Below are 21,314 nucleotides of genomic sequence, written 5' to 3'. Positions count from 1 at the left end.
TGGCACTGTTTATGAGCACTGGCTGATGTGTGAAGAGCTCGCTGTTAATGGCCGAGCCCCGTTCTCCCACACAAAGATAGGCTTTAGCATTGACCCCAGAAAGCCTCCCCACGAAGAGGCTCCCCCCTCCTCCCAAAAAAAAAAAGAAAAAGAAAAAACCTTCTTCCTGCTTCCATAAGAACAGAGTCTCCATCTGAAAGGATTCTTTTGTGCTGAGGGAACAAGGTCCAAGGCAGAAGAGGGAGAGTGTGGATGGGGGAGGGGGTCTGGTGGCTTGGATTTGTATGGATAGCTGGGATAGGAAGAGGTAGCCATAAGTTCAGCAGAGGATTGCTTGGCACTGGAGTGTGTGCTTTGGAGGACTCTCGTGCTTTTCACTGTAAAGTGTTTCCCTCCTTTGCTCCGTGGTGATGAGGTTGAAATTGATTAGCATGCGCTATCACTTCAGCTTCCAAATACACACAATTCCTTACCGATAAAATATATTTTTTCAAGCTGTATACCGATTTCTTCAAGGTCAGAAGCATATGAGGAGGGGGAAATGAGCTACCAAAAACACTGCATAATACACTGGATACACAGGCCTCACATAATTAAATTTGAAGCAGTTGCAAAACATACATGACCAGTTTCTTCATTAGATATTAATTTGATAAAATGGTGGATTAAAATATAAATATGAAAAAGGGCCTGATGGATCATTAGTAAGTTTTTGATTTGTGTTATTTGTAGCTGGTCTTACACTCCATGGCTTCTGTTAACATTTTAATAAATACTTTTATTTTGTGAAACTGTCTGATGGCAAAAAAAATAATTCTTTGTTACACAGGCATACTTTAAATAGTATATAGACTTTTACTGCCTGAGGTTGAGAGAACGTTAAACATTTGAATCTGAAAATAAAAACAGCTCAACCACGAAAAAACACACACATGATGCCCATCACAGATTTTTTTTTCCTTTTTCAAAGAAACAAGATCTCATCCAAGGGTTTATAAAAATGCAAAACAATTTATTGATCACAAATTATACACAGAGTGACTGAATAAGAATGCTTCACATGCCAAGAATAATTTTCTTCGGACTTAGACTTTCTTGTTTGTCTTTTTACAACAGCATACACAAATTTGTCTTCATTTGGAATCAGATAAACAACAAGAGTGTTGAACATGAAGTTTTGGAAATTGAATTTTAAATCCATATAGTTAGCACATTTTGTCAGTTCCAAAACCCACCTGAGATAAGAATAATCTTATCTGGGTTTGGATGCAGCAGTTAACGTGGTGTAAGTTATACCAAACTCAGAAAATTGCAGAAATGATGTACTGCCGATCTTTATACTGTCATTACTTTATAAAGTCATCCATACAGGAAAAACTATATGGGTTGATGTTTGTTGAGGTGTATCAAGTTAGAGTGAGACACTACTTCCTGGACACTGAGGTGGTGCGGTTCTGGATCACATCTCTCCACACTGTGCAATGACAATGGTGAGTTTGGGCTTGTTGTTGGGTCCCGTAGGAACATTCTGTTGGCAGGAAGGAGCACAAATTGTCATGTAGACATTACACTCAGACAAAATTATCCTTATCCAACACTACAGCCCTGTTTTTTTTACTACAGTGCAGCTGTCTTGCCTTTAAGCTGACAGAGTGGGTAGTAGTGGTGTCAAATTGGCGTCTACGTGAAATGGACAGCTGGCAGGACGGGATGAAAGGGACATTCGATGACATGTTATGTGTGCCACCCACTGCAGCGAGCTTTTAAAAGCAGCTGATAGCAGTTAGCAGCTAACTCGAAGAAGAAAAAGAACAGTAACCAAACATGTCTGCAAATTGGGGAGACAATGAGGTCTGGGAGCTCCTTAACCCTCCACACAGAGGATGAGATCAACGGCCATATCACAGGGACCGTAAACTCTTGTTATTGCCATATTATTCCACCCGACCCGTATGCTAAATGTCACACTACAGGAAGATGTTGTTGTGTTACACGTCACGCCCATCATGCCTCTTGCTTCTGGAATGCCGGCATGCTACCTAACATCACACACTGACGCTGCATTATGCCTGTGTTGTTTGGTTCAGTATGAAAAAGCAAATGCAGCTTATTGAAAGGAACTTTACTGCAGCACTATCATAGGATCTCTGTGTAAAAAGGGCTTGCCTCAACCCTTCTGACGCAGGCTGAAAGTAAAATAGACCTATGCTTTCACTTTCAGTCCCTTTCAGAAAGTGCTAACAGCAAAGTAATGCAATGTGTTTGGGAAGTACTGAGCATAAAACTTGATAAATGAGTCTTGGATTATACTGCGTGAGGTGTTTGAGAGTTTGTAGACAGATATTTGATATAGTTTTGCTGTTGTTAAACCCAGTCCCCTTTAACTTTAATTTATCAATGTTTGCTGTTTTTGGATTATTCGTTAACCAGAGGCATGACAGAAAAACAAAGTTTTCTTAGCAAGTTCAAGGTAACACACGATGAATAGCTGATATATAAATGGTAATTTTGTGGGTAAGGTATTCCGTTAAGCCTGAATACATTTTCTTATTTTCATCATTACAAGTGGTCTGAACCCAATAAATTAATTTTGTATTTTTACCTCAATTTTTCTCATGACCAGCAAACCGTCGACCACTTTCCCTGTAACAGTCGTAAACAAGACAGTTTAACTCAGGCACATAAACAGATCAAACCATCACTCTACATAAACATAAATGCACAATTAATATTGTAGACTTACTCACCAAAAACAACATGCTTCCCATCTAACCAGTCACATTTAGTGCAGGTAATGAAAAACTGACAGCCATTTGTCCCTGGGCCACTGTTTGCCTGAGTAAGACACACATTATTGAGAAAGAATGGCAGTGTTAAAAATCTGTTTGTCTATATTGGTCAGGGTTAATTCACTTTGAATGGATCAATCAAATCCTCTTGTCTGTTAGAGGTTGGGGTCAATCAATTTTTAAGTGGATTAATCAAATCTTAATTAACGTAATATTTTATAATGTATAATAGAGGATATATAAAACTGATTGCAGGAAATCTTGATTAAGATAACATCAATGTAAAGAGAATCTGTGCTGATTAGAAGGCGTCCCTGACATCTGAGCACTGATCTGCATACATACCATGGACAGAAGACCAGCCACACTGTGCTTTACTTTGAAGTTCTCGTCTGCAAATGGACCTCTGTAGATGCTACAAATACCAGTCCCATCACCCTTCACAAAAAGACAAAAACCAGTGCATAAGACAGGGCTAACAAAGTCCAATGAGAAAGCCATATAACGTGCTGTAATTCACTGCAGGACCACCAGGGAGGACAACACTGAAGCACTGTCCTGCTCAGTTCAAAACTCAGCTGCAAAACATGTCAAGATTTATTAATTTAATGAAGACAAGAAGTGCAATTAAAAGGGGAAAGGGCCTACAACTGCAGTTGGCCAGCTTTTAAAATATCACCTTCTTTATATTGTTCATGGGGAACATCTTCCATTACCTCCTTCAACACACAGCTCTATCCAACATTCTTCCTCTCTGAGCAATAATCTTGTCAGAGATAATTGTTGGTATTTCAAATTTCTCCACATGAATTTGCATTTATCCCTTTTTATCCACTCACATCAACCAAAAATGTATTGTTTGTTCTGCTCAGATACAGGCTCTCCAAAAAGGCAATACTCAATACATTGTGCATACCTACAAGAACATTTGTTAATACGGTGCAAGATTAATGACCGTCAGTTTACCATAGCCTTAATCCAAGCCCTAAATGCAAACAACAGACGCAAAACACATGTTGTACATGTACTTACATTTACAAAGTCTCCTCCTTGTATCATAAAGTCTTTGATGACCCTGCCAATCAACAACGAAAACACATCAGTACAGTCAGATTTGCTAAGGTAAACAAAAAGCAGATATAGGCAGACAGTCTGACTGGGTAAGACATGCTGATATGGAGCCTATAAAAAAGTGTTAAAAAATATACTTAAAAGCTACTTGATAACATGCTGTTCTACAACAACACACAAAAAGAGGTGAACAGTTTTTACAGGCCCTGTTTATCACAAGTGGACAGCTTAAAGTACAAGTGTGACTGCATGAAATGAGTCCTCAATGCATCTTGAGATCCAATCGCTCAGACCACATTCGGAGGTGGTATATGGCCACATTTTTTCAGTAGTGTGTACGCTCATGTGTCCTGGGCCACACTGAAGGACCCCACACTTAGGTCCTCGCTTATTGACTTCCCACCAATAGACAAAGCGCTGAAGGACCGTCCCCTAAGTCGCCGTCCCTCCAGTGAACGGGTAGTTTGACATCTGCCCAGTTAGCATAAGCTAACATAGCACCAGCTGTTAAACAGTCCCAACAAACTGACTGATGCTGAAACTCACGACTCTTTCATTATGTAACAGCTGTGTGATGCTAACTGTTAGCCCTGTCGCTGTGTGTGCATGGGTGGACTCTCATCAGCGAAGGTATAGCATGGAAAACCTCACATTTTTGTGCATAGAAATTGTGTATGTGTTTATTTGCATATTAAGCGGGAAAGTGAAATCAGATCACAAGTGGTCACTCGAGACGAACGTGACCCATTCTAATGTCAGGTGTAAACCAGATACTGTAGATAAAACATGGACAACTCGTCTCCACTTACTCCCACCGTACAAACATGAAGCCAAAATATCAAAGATATGTCTGATGCCATCTCACATTGGTGACATCATTTGGAGCCAGTCTGCACATAAGTGTTCTCTGCGGTATCAAATTCCATCTCATACACACCTGTCCGAACAATCACGAGCAGCGCCATTGTTCGCAGCACACCAATTGGTGCGCACAAGTGTCAATCATGACATCAAACCCCCTTCCTTTATAGCATCGAATAACTAATTAAAACCAAACTCATCAAAAAAAAAATTTAACACTGAGCATACATCAGCATAATAAGAACCTAAAATGATAGAAACCATGTTTGGGAAAACTTCATTTGACGTGTACTTTGATTTTTTAGTTTGGCCTATGTCCCATCCGCTAACACAGAGGGGGCCTATACTGCAGCCAGCCATCAGGGGGCAATGGAGATGGTTTGGCTTCATTTTTGGGGAGCTGTTCTTACGTCCATCTTTATTATACAGTCTGTGGCATGAACAAGACTTTGAGCTGCCCACATGTGATTGGATAACCCAAGACCTATAATAATACAAGGTGTAAACAGGCTCATAGACACCGTAGTTCCCATAAAACACAAGTTGCTGTTTGGTCCATTTTTTATGTTGTGTATTCTATAAGCCAACATCAAGGGCCAATCCTGGATTTCAATGGTTAGCACAAATAGCTCATCGTTGGCTCATCCAAGGTCCAGTACTTCATTCTGTGTCCATCATACTTGTTCATGAGTAGCTCAGCCTCCAGAACTATGAATATTAAGAAAAACAGGGCTAACAGTGGATACCAAGGAGACAACCAGGTTAAATAACTCAAGGCCATCAGTCGGTGTGGGTTTCTACTTGAATATACAAATCATGATTAAAAATCTTTACGACATGGGAGTATAATGTGAGCTATACAAACCAAGCCAGCAAGTTGTTTACCTGTGGAATGTGCAACCTTTGAAACCAATCGGGACTCCATCCTTCCTGTAGGACAGACGGTAGACAACAAAATGAAGTTGGTGGTGGAGACGGTCACAATCAAGCTGTACTGTACTACAAGCACTAACTTCTCGCAAAGCTGGTTTGTCCAGGTATGTCATGTAAGTTCCGACAGTATACAGGTCATCATTAACAGTTCAGCAGGTATGGGTACATACCATGCCGCAGGCAGCTCTTAGACCGTCATTAAAATGATCCTGTCTCTGACTGAGGTGTATATTACAATGGCCTTTGGTTTGAATATTAATGTGTATGGAGAGACTATCAACTTTGTATATGGGTGTGCAATGAAGGAATACTATTGGTTGCATAAAGACCTCCTGGTACTGTTGAATGGTCTCATATTCCTTCCATGTTTGACGACCACACAGAGCATTATATCAGCCTCAGTGACTCAAAATAGCTGCCAGTACCAGTGCAGATCCTACCATGCAGTGTTGGTTAAAAGCTTCCTTTGGCTTCCTCCAAGTAATCCCTTTTAGATTTAGAATAATAGAGAAAGACTGCTCATTACAGTATTGTTCTTTGTTTTCTTTGTAAAGGACGTGTGCTTCTTACAGCAGGTTATGGCTCAGTGTATACTGCACTATACAGACCTGCCAACCTTGAAGAAAGGTTATGAGTACCACCTTACCAGACACTCGTGCATGGTCATGAACATATGTGGACACGGTGGCACTTTTTTTTTTTTTTTTTTACCATTAATGTCAATATGCACATGTGGCAAACAGAAGAAACGAGCGTACGTTTACATATTCATATCTATAGGCCTTAGCCCCACATACGTCCATAGACGCCCAATATTTGTTTTATGGCGCAGATCAAGGTCAATTTCATCAATCTGATGGTAGTATTGATCATCTGCTTAAAAAATACAGTAATATGTCCTGTTGTGACAAAAAGAAAGATTGCAAGTGGGATTCGGGGGGTTCTCCCCCGAGAAAATTTTGAAACATCACATGGCGAAATCCTATTTTCATGCAGTTTCAAGCCTCTTTCACACAGAGCACGATTTTCGCGGCGCCCACCGCGGGGTAGGGCGCAGAGCAAGCGGAGAGCAAGGCGCGCAAGACAGGAGTTGGGGGAGTACAGGCTCGTTCAGGAGCTACAGCTCCATGGTGACCGCTTCCGGGTCTATTTCAGACTCTTCTCTGCTACTGGACGCGCCGAGGTGTCGTCACAGCGCGTTGCGGTGAAATTAAAAAATGTTCAATTTGAGCGTAGGCTGGCGGGGCGCAGACGCCGCGGTATGCGCCCTCTCGCGCGCCGCTCAGCTCGGCGGCAGAGCGGTGCGCTCTTGCGCTGCGGTAGCACATACACAATGAATGGGTTCGTCGGCGGAGGTCTGCGCTTTGCGCGCTCTGTGTGAAAAGGGCTTCATACAGAAATAGATAATAGATCATAGACAAGTGCATTACATTAGCATTCCTCATCATGTTCTTGTGTAGTACAACACCTATTAGAACTACTCTCTTCTTATTGCCTTGTTTTTTTCTTATAGAAATTCAGCAGACTCATAAAACAAAAAGTCTTTTTCTCATAAGTGTGTTATAGTTATTCAGGCAGGGCACATGGTTTTATAACACAGTTGAATGTAAATTTGTCTGCAATTTGCTTACCTTGGTACAATTCTCACCAGCAATGTATGGACGACAGGCGACTTTGACACTATTTACTTCAGTGTTTGCCCTACCATTTTATTAGGGGGGCACCCCGCCCCGCCCCCCCTTGAAGGTCAAGTTAATTTATTTTAATTTTATTTTCTATATAGTGCCAGATCACAAAGAAGTCACTTAAGGTAACCTTTCCTATAGAACAGGTCTATACCTTGTCCTTTTATTAAACAAACTAAATAGCCTTATGTTATTTATCTTATTTACAGACCGCGTGTCATTTCTGTCTCTACATGGTCACTCATTTACAATCCTCCCCCGCTCTCTGTATCGCGCACGGCGGAGTTTGGCCCCGTTGGGTGCGCACACACACGTGCCCGCGCGCGCGCACATACACACACACACACAAGTGAACACACTAGAGGGCGTAAAAAAATAAATAAAAAAGGACTCGGCGGTGGAGTGAGATTTCTTAAACGGGCATGAGAAGGTGATACCGTCTACCGGACTGAACACACGGTAACTCCGGTCTGAGCTGACGGTGAGGAGCTAATAAGAGCTAACTGCTAACAGACAGAAACTAACTGCTATGAGACTGTAGTTAACTTGCTTACAGACAGAAGCTCTCAAAGCTCTCAGTTTTTGCATTTCTTACGTAATTTTACCTGTCAGCGTTGTTTGAATTGATAGTCATCACTGAGGACTACCCAGAGGTGTCGGCGAAGAGGGTTTATCTATCTTGACGGTAAGGGCGACAGTGCACTGTCTCTAACTGGATGGAACTGAATCAAGCGCATCTTTCTTAGTCAGCCGTGGATGGGAGGGCGGGGCAATATGCAGCAATCTGATTGGCCGAAATCTTTTCGTTCCGCCTACGCGCCTATATTCACCGGGTATCAACTTGAGTGACATCTTGCATAGACAAATACACTGAAACCGGCGAAATGCGCGATTGAGTGATATGCGTACTTTTAGAGCATCAAATCGTACCAGCGTACTTTGATGTCAAAATGCGTGCCTGGTACGCAAAATGCGTACAGGTTGGCAGGTCTGCACTATATGACACATTGGTTTCAAAGAATCTGCAGAGCATCTGGAAGGTGTGACAACCAACTGAAGCACATCATTTCTTTACTGCATAATATGAGTTTGAATTTTAAAATAATCCTACTGTTCAGCTGTGAAAAACAAACTTGACTTAGCTTCGATACAAGGAGGCACAGCTCCAAGTAACGAATTTTCCTTTTGTCCTGCTGCACTCCTGCCACAGCCATACTGTGCCTGTCCTGGCTCTTTGTCATACACACACACACACATGTAAATACCCTTCAGAGACCTGTTTAAGCACTCATGTGGTGAAATAAGTAGGCGTCTCCAGCAGAAACCTTTTATGTCAATCAGGTTTCTCCCCATCCTTTAATCTGGCAAAGGAAAACCAGTTTCTCATTTTCATGGTTGAAGAATCTGGTTGCTACCAAATGCTGGGACCAATCAGATTTCTTAAGGGGAAACTTCTTTAGTTTTCAAACTGGGAAATGGGCTGAAATTATAATATTATTAAAAGGAAATATAAAACATTTTTCATTACCTTTTGCTTGATCCCGTCTGTTTGTTATCGCATTGATCCAACAACTTAACTCACAAGACTTCAGAATGAGACTTCCTCTTGAGCGAGACTGGGTTAGACGCAATAACAGACAGACTGGATCAAGCAAAAGGTAAAGACAAAACATTAGATCTCTTTGTAAGGTCTTTTCATGATGGTGTCAGACGCTTATGTCAGTGGGCTCGACGCGCGTCAACATGCAGCACTTTATGCTATTGTCCTATTTTTCCAGCGTCACCGCCCTTGAAAAAGCGCTATTTTGTACTTCCCAGCCTAGCGGACTGGAGTGTGCAATAGAAATCCGGTTGACGCCCCGCAGCGCGACGCTTTTTGTGTGTGTTGGGTGTCTTGACTTGCGTCAATGACGCCACCGTCATATGATGCCGCTGGTGTGTTTTGGCCTTTAGTGGGCGTACATGGACGCTAACCCCGACTGATAAATTTCAGACTGTTTTGCTCAATACTGGAACAATTTTAAAAACGGATGCTCCCATTAGTCACTTTAAGTGCTCGTTAAGACGATGTGTGCAGGATGGTGATGTATTGTTTGAGTACCATCGAAGAATACAGCCCTTCACTGCCTTACCTGAACTCTCCAGTGCAGAACTGCCTGTAAGAGATGAGAAAAGTGTAAGAAACATTTTCAAAAACTCAAATGTCAAATTGTCAAATTTGTGTTAATATATCACCTGTGGTAATCTCTTTTCTCTCAATTTTTTAAAAACAGACCATGTGATCCAATAATCAGATTTTCCCCCTTACCGGAAATTCTCTGCCGTCTTTGGAACCACATCAGCAAACAGCTCCATCTTCATGCGTCCGACATCCTGGAAAACAGATGACAAAACATTGTGTGAACATACAAAACAATGACGACCTAAAAAGATGGACACATAGTTGCCCCAGGTCAAAACTACAAAGACTGAACAGAAACTGGTCATTCCTGTTGCCAGAGGCTCCTCTACATGACACCGATGGCCTCATCTGGACTAACCAGTTATACTCAGACAACACTGAGCTCAAAAATATATCACTTCTACTGAATAACTGGTATAGGATTTCTTCTAGTCTTCTATTCCCCCGACTTCTGGCCTTGAATACACACACGCACATACACACGTTTTATTAATCCTTGTACATCTTCAAGTTCTCTCTGGACTTTGCTGGGAACATCAAGTGGATTCTGTTTCATCTCAGCAATACAAGCTATATTGTCTCAGTTCTGATTCCCAGTAGTCAAAGCATACATAATAGAATGATGTAAATGAGACAACGCCACAATCTTGTTGCGACACATTAAATCCTCTATGAGCTGTGTGTGTGCATGTGTGCGTTTGGCAGCATGGGTGTTTGTCCACCCCGGCCTCCCACAACCCACACGGACATGCAAGTGCCGACTGTGACAACAATGTCCGGGTGTCTGTATCTGTGCGTGAAAACAAACATTGTGCTGTAGTAAAAAGAGAGGTTTGTCCACATGACATCACTGCACAGCCCTCCCTACGGTCCACACGCACAACTCACAGTAAAACAAGCACAAGCACCCACTGGCTCTCATGTCTTTGCCATATAGACAATACAGTGTGTTTTTAGTTTCCAGGCAATGAAATTAAATACAGAAGCTGAGCGCTGGTACAGAGCAAACATCAGCCACAGAACATTTTATCTGCTGAGGGATTTCTCTGGCTGGAGGGTGGCGTGCCAAACAACAGGTAACACGGTGTGTAACATTTAAAAATGTTGTTTCTTATCAGATAATACACAGATTTAAGGGTCTAATGTCTATATTTGGATTAACGTATAGTGGTGAACTACTTTTGTTGTAATGCTGGAATGAGGGTGTCACATTTCATGTCAAAAGAAACAAATACTGGAAGGAAGATGAGACAAGTGCACTGAACTTGAGGTTATTGAGGATATTTTGAGGTTATTTTGAGGTTATATCATGAAATGTATCTCGATATTTTGAAATCTGCTCTTAACTACTGTAGACTGCTACATGCTAAACTACTAAATAAACTACTGTTACAATGAAGTTAAACCAAGTACTTTTATAATGAAGTCAAAGTACTGTTATGAACAAATAAAATGATTGTTATAATAACGTTAAATTAAGTATTGTTATAATTAACTATATCAAAGCGGAACAACAGTTATATGTTAATAGTTAACGTAGAGTGAAACGGTTCCAGTTGCACCATTAAATATGAATTTATCCACTCTGAGTGGGAAACAAACTACCAGCTCTCCAGTTCACGTATTACTTAAGTTGCACTGCTGCTTCATGGTCGCTGTCTGGAGCCTTGCCGATACAAAAACACATGCTACACCTGCTTACACACCAACGCCCAGTAAAGACTGGTCTGGATGGGCGGGAGAGTGTGTGTGACCACTCATGTTGGTGCCTGTGGCTTTAAAAACAAAACAAAAAAAGGACATAAATTCTAATTACTGTTTGCGATATAGTCATTTTATACATCCCACGTGGAACAAGCCACATTACATCAAATATAATCAATATATCGTCCACCCCTACGCTGAACTGATTTAGATGCACAATGAAAGGTTTCATTTAACAGTCATGTTCAAGAGAAGAAACTACAGGAACACTGTAACAGCCGACTCTACCACATGGACTTTAACTCCCCTGCAGACTCCTTGTACCTAGAAGTATAAGGATGTAAACATTCACACTGAGAGCAAATAGTCGCACATAGAAAACAAATCAAGCCAAGCTCTCGTGACAAGTTTTAAGTATTCATCATCCTTTATATTTGATTAAGATTTTTTCTAAGTCTATTTTGTGTTATCAAAATAAATGACTGGATTAGAAGGAAATATAAAAGATACATGCTTTTGCTTATTAAGGAATCATAACACTGCTTTTCCAACTTGTACCCCTTAGCTACTGAATGTAAGTAATTCTGCATGCATACAAGTATATGCAAATATAGCTGGTCAAAACCCTGACTGAGCCAACTTTTCAACACACTGAAGACTTCATTAAAAGCATGGTATGGCAGCTGGTTTTGTTATAGTCTGGCAGGGAAGTATTTAGTAAACCATAGGCCTTCAACATATTACATGTGATGCAGTTTCTTTCTAATTCTAGTGTAAAAGGATCTGGTGAGGGTGAACAAAACCAGTCACAGGGTGTGGTTTCAGCTACGAGTATTGTTTGAAGAACCTGTGTTTCCAATCTGGGTTATCTGTTACAGGACATGTACATCAACATCATAAGAGGCAGCCACCTCTGGGGCAAATAGGAGGGTCAACAAGTAGGCTTCCTTAAAGACAGAGAGAAGGTGTGTCCCATTGGTTGTTTGCATTCACAATGGGCAGGTGGAGCCATCAAGAGCTGCCTCAAAGCGAGCTGCTCCACCTGACAACAGTCCATTGACAAGTCTTGATGAAAGTGTGCAGGGCCTCTGACTGGATCTCTACTGAAACTCGCTGGACTAGGACACCCTGAGTACAGAGGTACAGTTTAGGGTCACACTTATTTCTTTTAACTTGTTAAGTAAATGCTACATGCTTCGAACTAGCTTCTCCTGTCATCAGTGTGACAATATAAAATGCTGTAAATTCAGGATGGTGTTAATGCTGCTGGAATAATTACCATTGCTACAAGATGTTGACATGGAAATGACAACATGCAATAAAAAAAAAAAAAAAGGAAGCCAGATTTTATAAGTGATAGGGCTGCAAAAAATAAAGCGGCATCGTTATTGCAATGTCAACTTGTGTGATAAACATATCACGCAAGATTATGAAAGAGACTATAGCATTAAATTGAGAGCAGCAGGAAGGCAAAACTGATTATATTTAAATATCTGTTTATTTTATCGCAAGTAATATCATTATGGTGATATTTAACAACAATAACATCCTGTACTGCAAATTTTCTTCATATCGTCAGCCCTAATAGGTGAGATAATGACATGTTTCTGTTTAAAGACACACACTTCAGAACCAAAGTGTGTCTCAAAACTGCAATGAATTTCTTTTGCAGGGGAAAGAAGAAAATAACTTTCCAAGAAATAACTTTTACAAATGAGTAATTGTCAGTGTACTGTTCAGTGGAATTATCAGTGCTTTACTGTATTTTGTAAGGCGGGAATGTGGCAAACAAATATGGATGGACATTTGTGATATTTGCTCTACACTGGTCACCCCTTGTTTACATGTGGGGTGTAATAACAAACAGGACTAATTGGTAATAAATACTACACATGTGATGATAATGTACATGTAGCACACTAACCAACTTCACGTAATCTCACATTGTTTAACTGGTACAACAAGTTTTATAAATTCAACACATTAGCTAAATTTTGTCTGTGAGGCAAAAAGTTATAGTTGGTTATCTTTCAAAACGTAAATACATCTTTTTAGATCCACCAAAAAAATATAGATTTTTTTTTACAACCTTAAAGGTCCACTGTGTCGGATTTAGAGGCATCTATTTGCAGAAATGGTAAATAGCATTCATAACTATGTTTTCATTTAGTTTATCTGAAAATAAGAATTGTTGTGTCCACCATGTTGTTTCTACAGTAGCCCAGAATGGACAAATGAAACACTGGCTCTAGATAGGGCCATTTGCGTTTTCAAGTCAGCCACTGTAGTTCTTAGAGATGTTCCATTGTGTACCACTGAGTTAAAACAACAACAACATATGAACAAAACATACAGAGAGTGAACATAATAGAACTTTTCTTATATCATCTAGTTTGACATTTTGCTAACGGCTAACATTACAATTTCTATAACAGTAGTTGCCAGTGGCTGCACAGCACAACTAGCGGTTTTATCCTGGTGTGAAACTACTTTAAACTTCATCTCTAAATTACGTGGTATTGAATTGGTGCATAGACTTGTGCATTCGCTGATATCCGATCCAGCATTTTGGGCAGTATAGGAGGTATTTCCAATACTGGTATCAGTATCAGAACACCTCCAGTAGTTCTCCTACATACTACTTACATGGGTGAAGTTTCAGTTCTGCAACCTCACCGCTAGACTAAATCCTACACACTGGCAGTGTTTGGGATAACACATTACCAACTGATATTATTACATTTACAATATTACATTACGTGTTTTCATTTTTCATTCATCCACACTGATCCAAACCACTACGCTCCAGCCAGTGTGCCAACAGCAAAAATATCCCTTGACGGTTGTTGTGTCATTATACGCTACATTATAGGCACAGAAGGGTGCCAGAGATCAGCACATCAGGGACTGTGCGTTATCATGTTTCAATTAATATACCTGCAACATCTACAACATATCCTATTCTGCTTTTGCGTCCTACGGCTGCTTGAAAGCAGCGGGAATAAGAAACTGGCCTGTGGTTTGTTTTTTCCTCATCCCTGTGATCGGCACTTCTGGGTGATGTTAGTATAAGTTGGATGGGTTTTCATTAACACCCCGTACAACTGCAGAGCAACACCATCCTGTCCTTATGCATAACTCTCTCTGGTGCTGCTGTAGCTGACCATTGCAACTTGTGGGAACTGACAGGTGTGTCTTTCACCTCCAGTGTATTAATTGGGGCTCATCATGGTGACTAAATCGCACACCATTCTGTCTGCTGTGCTTACATAATTATTTTTTCAGAGTGTTTCATAAGCCTACAAATATTGATCCATACCTCATAATTATTAGACTTTGATTGTCTGCCTGCATGACCCTCCCTGTGTCCAGGGCTGTTCACTTATTTTAAACGGTCTGGGCTATTTAATGGTTATATATCTTCACGCTATTATTAATATAAGCAGGGCCTTTGAATACAAAGTGGTAACCACTGTAGCACTGGATTTAAAATGAACTGTAATAAACTGGGACTTCTGTGTTTTGATTACCCGCTGTGAAACAACATGACCCTAATCCATTTAACATGCCTGTTTGTTCTTCTGAGATCATTTTGGGGGAAATAATACAAAATTAGTGTAATAAATAACTTATTTCAGAGAGTAATATTCTAAAGTGACTTATTACTTTCAAATGAAGATTATTAGTGATATGTAATATATTACATTTTTCTCACTCCCTGTGAGACCAGCCAAAGCTTGTGGACTCATGCATCCATCATTTTTCTAATTATTCCTTGCAGTCTATTATTTGTACAGCTTAAGTTCCTAATCAATATTATCTTGTCATTCACAGCATTTCCTGGAGCATCTTGAACCGAGCGCTGTTGCAGTATCGTAAATGCTGCCTGAGTTGGCGGCATCTCCAGAAAGTAGCCATACCGTCAAAATGCTGGGCATCATAGAGCAATGGGATGCAGCGTCTGTCAATCATACAGACAACACTGACAAGTACTTGTTACTCATGCTTTTCAAGTTAGGACTGGATGCAGTGGCCCTTCACTTGTGCTGCCGGAAGAGGTTTACCTCCTTTTTAAGCATGTGCAGCCTGTCCATCGTCTTGGCTGACTTGTTGATGGTGTTATTATTGGCAGGTGTGTGGTTTCTTGGGCCTGAGAGGTATCTTGTGTCACTGTGCTTCATCTTGGCTAAGGCCTCGAAAACATATGAAGCACTGCCGCTGCCCATGACATGCCTGGGTTTTCTAGACTACTGCTTAGAAGACAGCAACCTCTGCAAACAGAGCATGCCCTGTAAATACATAAGGAATGCTGTCCTGACTTTGCTGGTGTGGATGCTAGCTGTTTTTTACTCCTTTGTTTCTGCCACTTCCGATCTGATGGAGCTAGATTATGTGACAGGTGTAAGGGCCCTTGTGTGTGATGTAGAGGAGTCTGCACTGATTACCTACTTCATTTTGGGGCTGTTCGCAGTAGTTATTTGTACCATGCTGCCCTATTGGTCAATGATTCCCCAGTGGTTGAAAGAGGCTGACAGATTATCTGAAGCGAGGGAAGAACAAGAGAACCAGAGCAGCGATTTGTTGTTCACTTCAACCAACTGCACTGAGACAAAAAGTGGCATGGAGAACAATCTGGAGGAGACAGTCCAGCCGTACCCGCCTCTGTGGTTCAGCCTAACACTGGGCTTCAGTATATTTTGGATGCCTTATCTCACCGTATCTGTGGGCTGTTTGATCTTAGGCTATGGAGTACCTGCCTACATCACTGTTAACCTTCTGTGGTTGGAGTGCGCCAACAGTTTCCTGATGGGTGTGGTGTTTTGGGTAAATAGCAAGTCGCAAGGACCATACAGCCAGCTCCCAGAAAACGTGTGCTTGTGGCATGTTTACTGGCATTTGAGCAGAGGAACACGACAGCAGAAACTGCCTGTAGCTGTGTTTAACCCATCAAAAGCAAAGAGAAACACTCTCCTCTATGTGTGACAGAAGAAGAGGTCAACAATAAACCTGTTACACCTAAGAGCCAACAGCCAAGATCAACTGAAAAGCATGATAGGCGAAGGTAAAGAAAGACTTGACCTAGCATCTGTAAGTGGTTCACCTGAGTGTTAGATGCTTAAACTGAAGCCTGGACACAGACATGAATGTCCCAGCTCTTCATCAACTCAAACAGAAAGGCTTTTGGGAAATAATTAAACTGTGCATGCTGCAGCTAACCAGACACTGTGACTGGACTTCCAAATGTACTTTGGAGTTTTTCTGAAAGCTATGATCATTATGCTAAACCTATGTAAATATTTGCAGAAATCACACCACAAATATTCTGTTTGTACAATCATTTGTATATTTGTTGTACAGGCTTTTCAAAGATAATTTTGGTCTTGAGAGAAAAACTATATTGACTTGATGATTAATAGCTATTCTTTTTGAATTTTCTGTCCCAAACAGGTGTAAATGCTTCTTAATAAATATCTTTTTAAAAAGTCCTTAATTTTTCTTGGACTGAACCATGTATTTTTCTACCTTTTGTTTGAAAACATGAATTACACATACATTAAATGTGAATAGATTTATTTGAAGAGGCTCAAAGTTTATTCCTGACCTTGATGATCATGTGATATGATCGAAAGCTAATGGACCTTCTAATGAGATAGTTTTCCCAAACATTGTTTCCAAGGTCAAGAAGAAACTTTGAACCTCCACTTTTAGTCCAACGTGGATGACTGAACCTTAAAGTGCTTAGGGTTTTGTGATGTACACTTCCATGACAACTGGGCAAACCCCTGCTAATGAAGAAATCATCAAATGTGCAATATGCATACTATCGTTTAATATACTTTCATGTACATATACAGTTCTATGCATTAGTGTTGTCACTAGGGATGAGCGATAATATCAGCAAGTCATCGGTATCTTTAAAATAAACTATCAGAATCAGCCAACATGCTTTTTCTTATTTTGCACAATGAATTAATATTATATACATGGTATTTCGTGTCTCCATCTGCTGGTGGGCCATCATGATGAGAGTACGCATGCGTAATATGATGTAAATTCCACTACAGAAGAGACTTGATGATCACTAAAATTAGGCGGGGGGAAAAAAGTAGATATGTCTATCTCTGTATCGATTATCAGCCAAATGACTTGTGTCATTGCGTAACCATGGTAACTTGTACCAATCTCAGCTTTACCAGTACTTTACAAATAATTTTAAAACTATTACGCCTAGCAAAGTGAAATCTTACATTTCTTATACCACTAAAATTGAAGCGTTATTGACAGTACAGAGCTGTCTTGGTCACTGTAGGTTATAGAGTGCCCCAGTAATGAGTCCTAAAACCTGGAAATGAGTTAACATTTTGTAGTCCCTGTTCTCTTGTCTCAAAGTCAATGGGTTTTTTGAATGGGTTTTAGGTTGGTTGGCTGAAATAAGGTCTGTGGATAACACAAGCTTAAGACACTTAAATAAAAATATGTCAGTTAATACCCCACTCGTGAATTTTAAAGTTTCTATGTGTCTTAAAAAAGGCAGTTGCTAACAAGTGGCTAAATGTGACTACAGAATGTCATCACGCCGACCCTGGCTTTACAGCCTCATTGTGATAGGAATGTTAAACCATGCCACCTAAAGGCAGCTTTGTACTTCTGGTGACTGCATTTGGGCTTCAAAAATCATAAAAGTGGTGTTAATTTGTGAAAAATTACCTTATCGACAGAGCTTATTCCTGCAATTTTCCAAAATCCAATAGAAAAATCCCAGACTGATGACAGTCTGCTTATGCTGTGTTATGTATGTTATGTTTCCCTCTGCATTCCATTCATTTAAACCAATGGTGGTACGAAAAATGGTATTGTGGATGGGCTACTTTATTAAGTTTGCTACATGCACTTTAACATGCAATACACCAATAATTTTGGCAAATGGCAACTAGTAACTGCATTAATTGTAAATTGAGACAAAAGGATTTCATGTCGAGGCTGATTACAGAAGAACACAACTGGACGTGACCATGGACAGAATATGTAACGTGGAGAATGTAACTTAAATCATCCTGTTCTATTAAAAGTGAATTTTTGTTAACCAGGCGAAGAGGCTGACAGTTCAGGTTTAATGTAGCTATTATTTGATGAACTTGCTGATGGCTGATATGGCCTCAAAGATTTTAGATGAATTTAATTTTGCAGTTTCTTGAAATACCAGAAATGGGTTTCTAGTGAGGAGGCCAAGCGAAGGATATTTTACTTTTGATAATAACTTAGAAAAGAGTTTACGATAAACAGAAAGAGAAGTAAGATTGTAAAAATGTAATCAGCTAAATGTCAGTGTGGGGACAGATTGACCCAGAGGGTGAATGAAGCTTTTTTAACTACGCAATGAACAACATCGTGATATAAGTCAATTATACCTAAGCATAGTATCTTTGAAAGAAAGTTTACTCTGTTTAGCCCTTGATATGGTTTATAAAATAACTCACGCCTTAAAGACCATAACCCGAATTAAGTACCTTATTTACAATAAACCGGTATGTCAAAAACAATGAGCACGTTTACATGCACACCAATAAACCGATCATTATCTGATTTCTGGAGTTACCAGATTATTCACGAGGTCATGTAAACAGCATAATCCGATATGCTTTAATCAGATAAAAGCCATTATCTGATTATGATAAATTGGATAAACACATCTAGCTTTTCCCCAATAGTCACATTATTTGGTGCATGTATACCCTTTAATCTGGTTTCTTTCTGGTTTTGCTATTTTATATTCCCACTCCACTACATTTTAGAGGGAAATATTGTACTTTCTACTCCTTTCAGATGTTTGTTTCCTTTCAGATAAAGACTTTACATAAAATAATATATTTTATATTCTCAGTGTTTAAATTGTCACTTTTATTTTATCTTACGTATATATTATGCCCCTTTGTGTGACAGGTGCTATGTAAAGTTTATATACAATACAGCTGTATATTACAGTTTGCAGTACTTTTACTATAAATCTACCTAAAGTATGTAAAATTGGCTCCACAGTCATAAACTACACATTAGAATGCTCTCACATGTATTTGTTAATGATAAAAACAAACACTACTGTAAGAATACAGCATGATTTTACTTTTAATACTTTATTTTGCTAATATTACATGTGTACTTTAAATTAAGTAGGGGTTTTCAAGGATATGAATACCTACTGTAACAGGAAGTCTGAGTTTTATGTCATGTACTTGGGGAGAAATCCAACTAAAGGACTGAATCATGTAAACCAGGTTTTTCTGATTATCACATTATTGAAGTGCATGTAAACACGTCAGACCGGATTATTACCATTACCTGATTATTCACAGTTATCTGATTATTGTGTGCATGTATATGGGCTCAATGTTGAAAGAGCAGAACACTCAGACCACCACTTTAACCGTAAGTACACTAACGTTAACGTTACAAGACCACAATATAAACCGGGAGAGAATGGAGAATCTGCACTTGGTTCATTTTGTGTATCGGGCACGTACTGAGGGCGTTTAAATACCACCGACGTAGTTTACTGGATCACAACAATTAATCAAAACACGATATTTTGGTGAGACATGCTAACGTTAACGTTAACAGTTACCGTTAGCTAGCAGGAAAGGAAAGTCGACATTAGCTAAATCTTTCTTCTACTCACCTGCCCCGCGATGGTTATGTCGAAGAAGACAATGGGGTTGACGGGATTTGTTGACTGAAGAAACATTCTCACACTTTCTTCGCTCTTTAAGCAAAAACTAAAGCACTACTTCACAACACACGAGTAGTTTGAATGCCTAGCATATGCGCTGCTAGCACCTACGGCGGGTCAGGAGAGACAAGCTACGGCTCGCAGCAACGGACAAAACACTGCCTTCGCGAAAAAGCGCGAGAGAAAATACTGGAAGAAATCCACCAGTTTATCGTCTAATGGTAACCTAACTATACCCTTTCGGATGTAAAAAGAACAACTAACATTTACTCTATTAATCAGGTAACTTCGTGTCTACTTGTGCTCTACACTTAGCGTGTATAGGCAGTGATATTTTTACTGCAGTAGAATATCAACAGCTTTGCAGACAAAAGCAGTACTCCTGTTAACAGGACAATAAACAAAGGTGACAGTAGACTGGCTACATTATGTTTTCTTTATAGTATTCACCAAAAATTGTATGTTAAATCAATATTTACAATTATCTTTTCTAATAAGTGACCTATGTCTACCCCGAGCTGCTTTTTAATGCATAGTAATATTTTTAAACTGTCTGCAAAACGCATTGCTGTAATGTAACTAAGTACATTTACTCAAGTGCTGTGCTTAAGTAGAAATCTGAGATATTAGTACTTTACTTGAGTACTTCTGTTTTGTGCTACTTTCTATTTCTACCCCACTACATTTCAGAAGTTAATATTCTTTCTCCACTACATATATTTTTAAAGCTGAAATGCTAGTTACTTTTTTTCATTTTTTATTAATAATCCAAATTTGCAAATAGGTTATGATATATTCTTGAAGGTTAAGCCACCCAGAAGTTTAAAGAACAATTTAAATGATATCTACCTTTACCAGCAGCCACAGTCAAGTGATGAACATATGCATTTAACAATAATTCTAATTCAATAATATATGATTCTGAAATTGGCCTTTCTACATAATGAGTACTTTTACTCACATTATTTTAAGTATAAATTTTGATGCTTTGATACTGTACTCTTGTAGGGACTTAAGATTTTGAATGCAGGACTTTTACTTGTAGCAGAGTATTTCTACACAGTAGTATGACTACTTTTTCTCACACAAAAAATCTGAATAAGTCATCAATCGCTGTCAGAATGCCAAAAAATGTATAGCATATCTACTTGTGTTGGAAAGATGCAACATCTCACATATATCAAGGTTTTCGTAAGGGTTTTATTTTCACAATAAAACGTAATAATACAATTTAACATAATGCAATGGTGGCTCCACAAAAACAAAACAAAACAAAAAAATAAAAACAAATGGCAAAGTGACTACAAAAATGTGTCAAAGCTGTACTAAAGCACCATCATAACAAAAAAAAAAAAAAAATCAAT

The 21,314-nt window shown here is 39.5% G+C and overlaps 2 protein-coding genes across 4 annotated transcripts; one reads left to right on the top strand and one right to left on the bottom strand.

Moving 5' to 3' along the window:
- Positions 1-991: 991 nt before the first annotated feature.
- Positions 992-20,092, bottom strand: ppih (peptidylprolyl isomerase H (cyclophilin H)). The gene is made up of 9 exons (XM_050064158.1): positions 19,900-20,092; positions 9,648-9,712; positions 9,472-9,495; positions 5,607-5,651; positions 3,822-3,864; positions 3,135-3,227; positions 2,748-2,835; positions 2,603-2,643; positions 992-1,528 (listed from the first exon to the last, which is right to left on the bottom strand). The coding sequence occupies exons 1-9, from the start codon at positions 19,963-19,965 to the stop codon at positions 1,460-1,462; spliced, it is 534 nt and encodes a 177-aa protein (XP_049920115.1). The 5' UTR covers positions 19,966-20,092; the 3' UTR covers positions 992-1,459.
- On the top strand, positions 10,429-17,181 carry si:dkeyp-100a1.6 (probable G-protein coupled receptor 160). 3 transcript variants are annotated; one of them, XM_050064143.1, is made up of 3 exons: positions 10,430-10,597; positions 12,104-12,365; positions 15,060-17,181. In XM_050064143.1, the coding sequence occupies exon 3, from the start codon at positions 15,105-15,107 to the stop codon at positions 16,206-16,208; it is 1,104 nt and encodes a 367-aa protein (XP_049920100.1). In that variant the 5' UTR covers positions 10,430-10,597; positions 12,104-12,365; positions 15,060-15,104; the 3' UTR covers positions 16,209-17,181. The 3 variants fall into 3 exon arrangements, with proteins under 3 accessions (XP_049920102.1, XP_049920100.1, XP_049920101.1); XM_050064144.1 differs by having other exon boundaries at positions 10,430-10,605; XM_050064145.1 differs by lacking the exon at positions 12,104-12,365 and having other exon boundaries at positions 10,429-10,597.
- Positions 20,093-21,314: the final 1,222 nt, after the last annotated feature.

The sequence above is a fragment of the Epinephelus moara genome, chromosome 16 (assembly GCF_006386435.1).
Source record: "Epinephelus moara isolate mb chromosome 16, YSFRI_EMoa_1.0, whole genome shotgun sequence".
NCBI classification, from domain to species: domain Eukaryota; kingdom Metazoa; phylum Chordata; class Actinopteri; order Perciformes; family Serranidae; genus Epinephelus; species Epinephelus moara.
Note: the sequence above shows the minus strand (reverse complement) of the source record. Positions and strands in the feature narration are given on the sequence as shown.

Bases quoted from the DNA above. Each gene is read 5' to 3' on its own strand.
- si:dkeyp-100a1.6 (XM_050064145.1), top strand. From the start codon at position 15,105: ATGCTGCCTGAGTTGGCGGCATCTCCAGAAAGTAGCCATACCGTCAAA.
- ppih (XM_050064158.1), bottom strand. From the start codon at position 19,965: ATGTTTCTTCAGTCAACAAATCCCGTCAACCCCATTGTCTTCTTCGAC. The intron at 9,713-19,899 runs GTGAGTAGAAGA...TCTGTTTTCCAG, and splicing joins ACATAACCATCGCGGGGCAG to GATGTCGGACGCATGAAGAT. The intron at 5,652-9,471 runs GTAAGGCAGTGA...TCTGTCCTACAG, and splicing joins TTCTGCACTGGAGAGTTCAG to GAAGGATGGAGTCCCGATTG.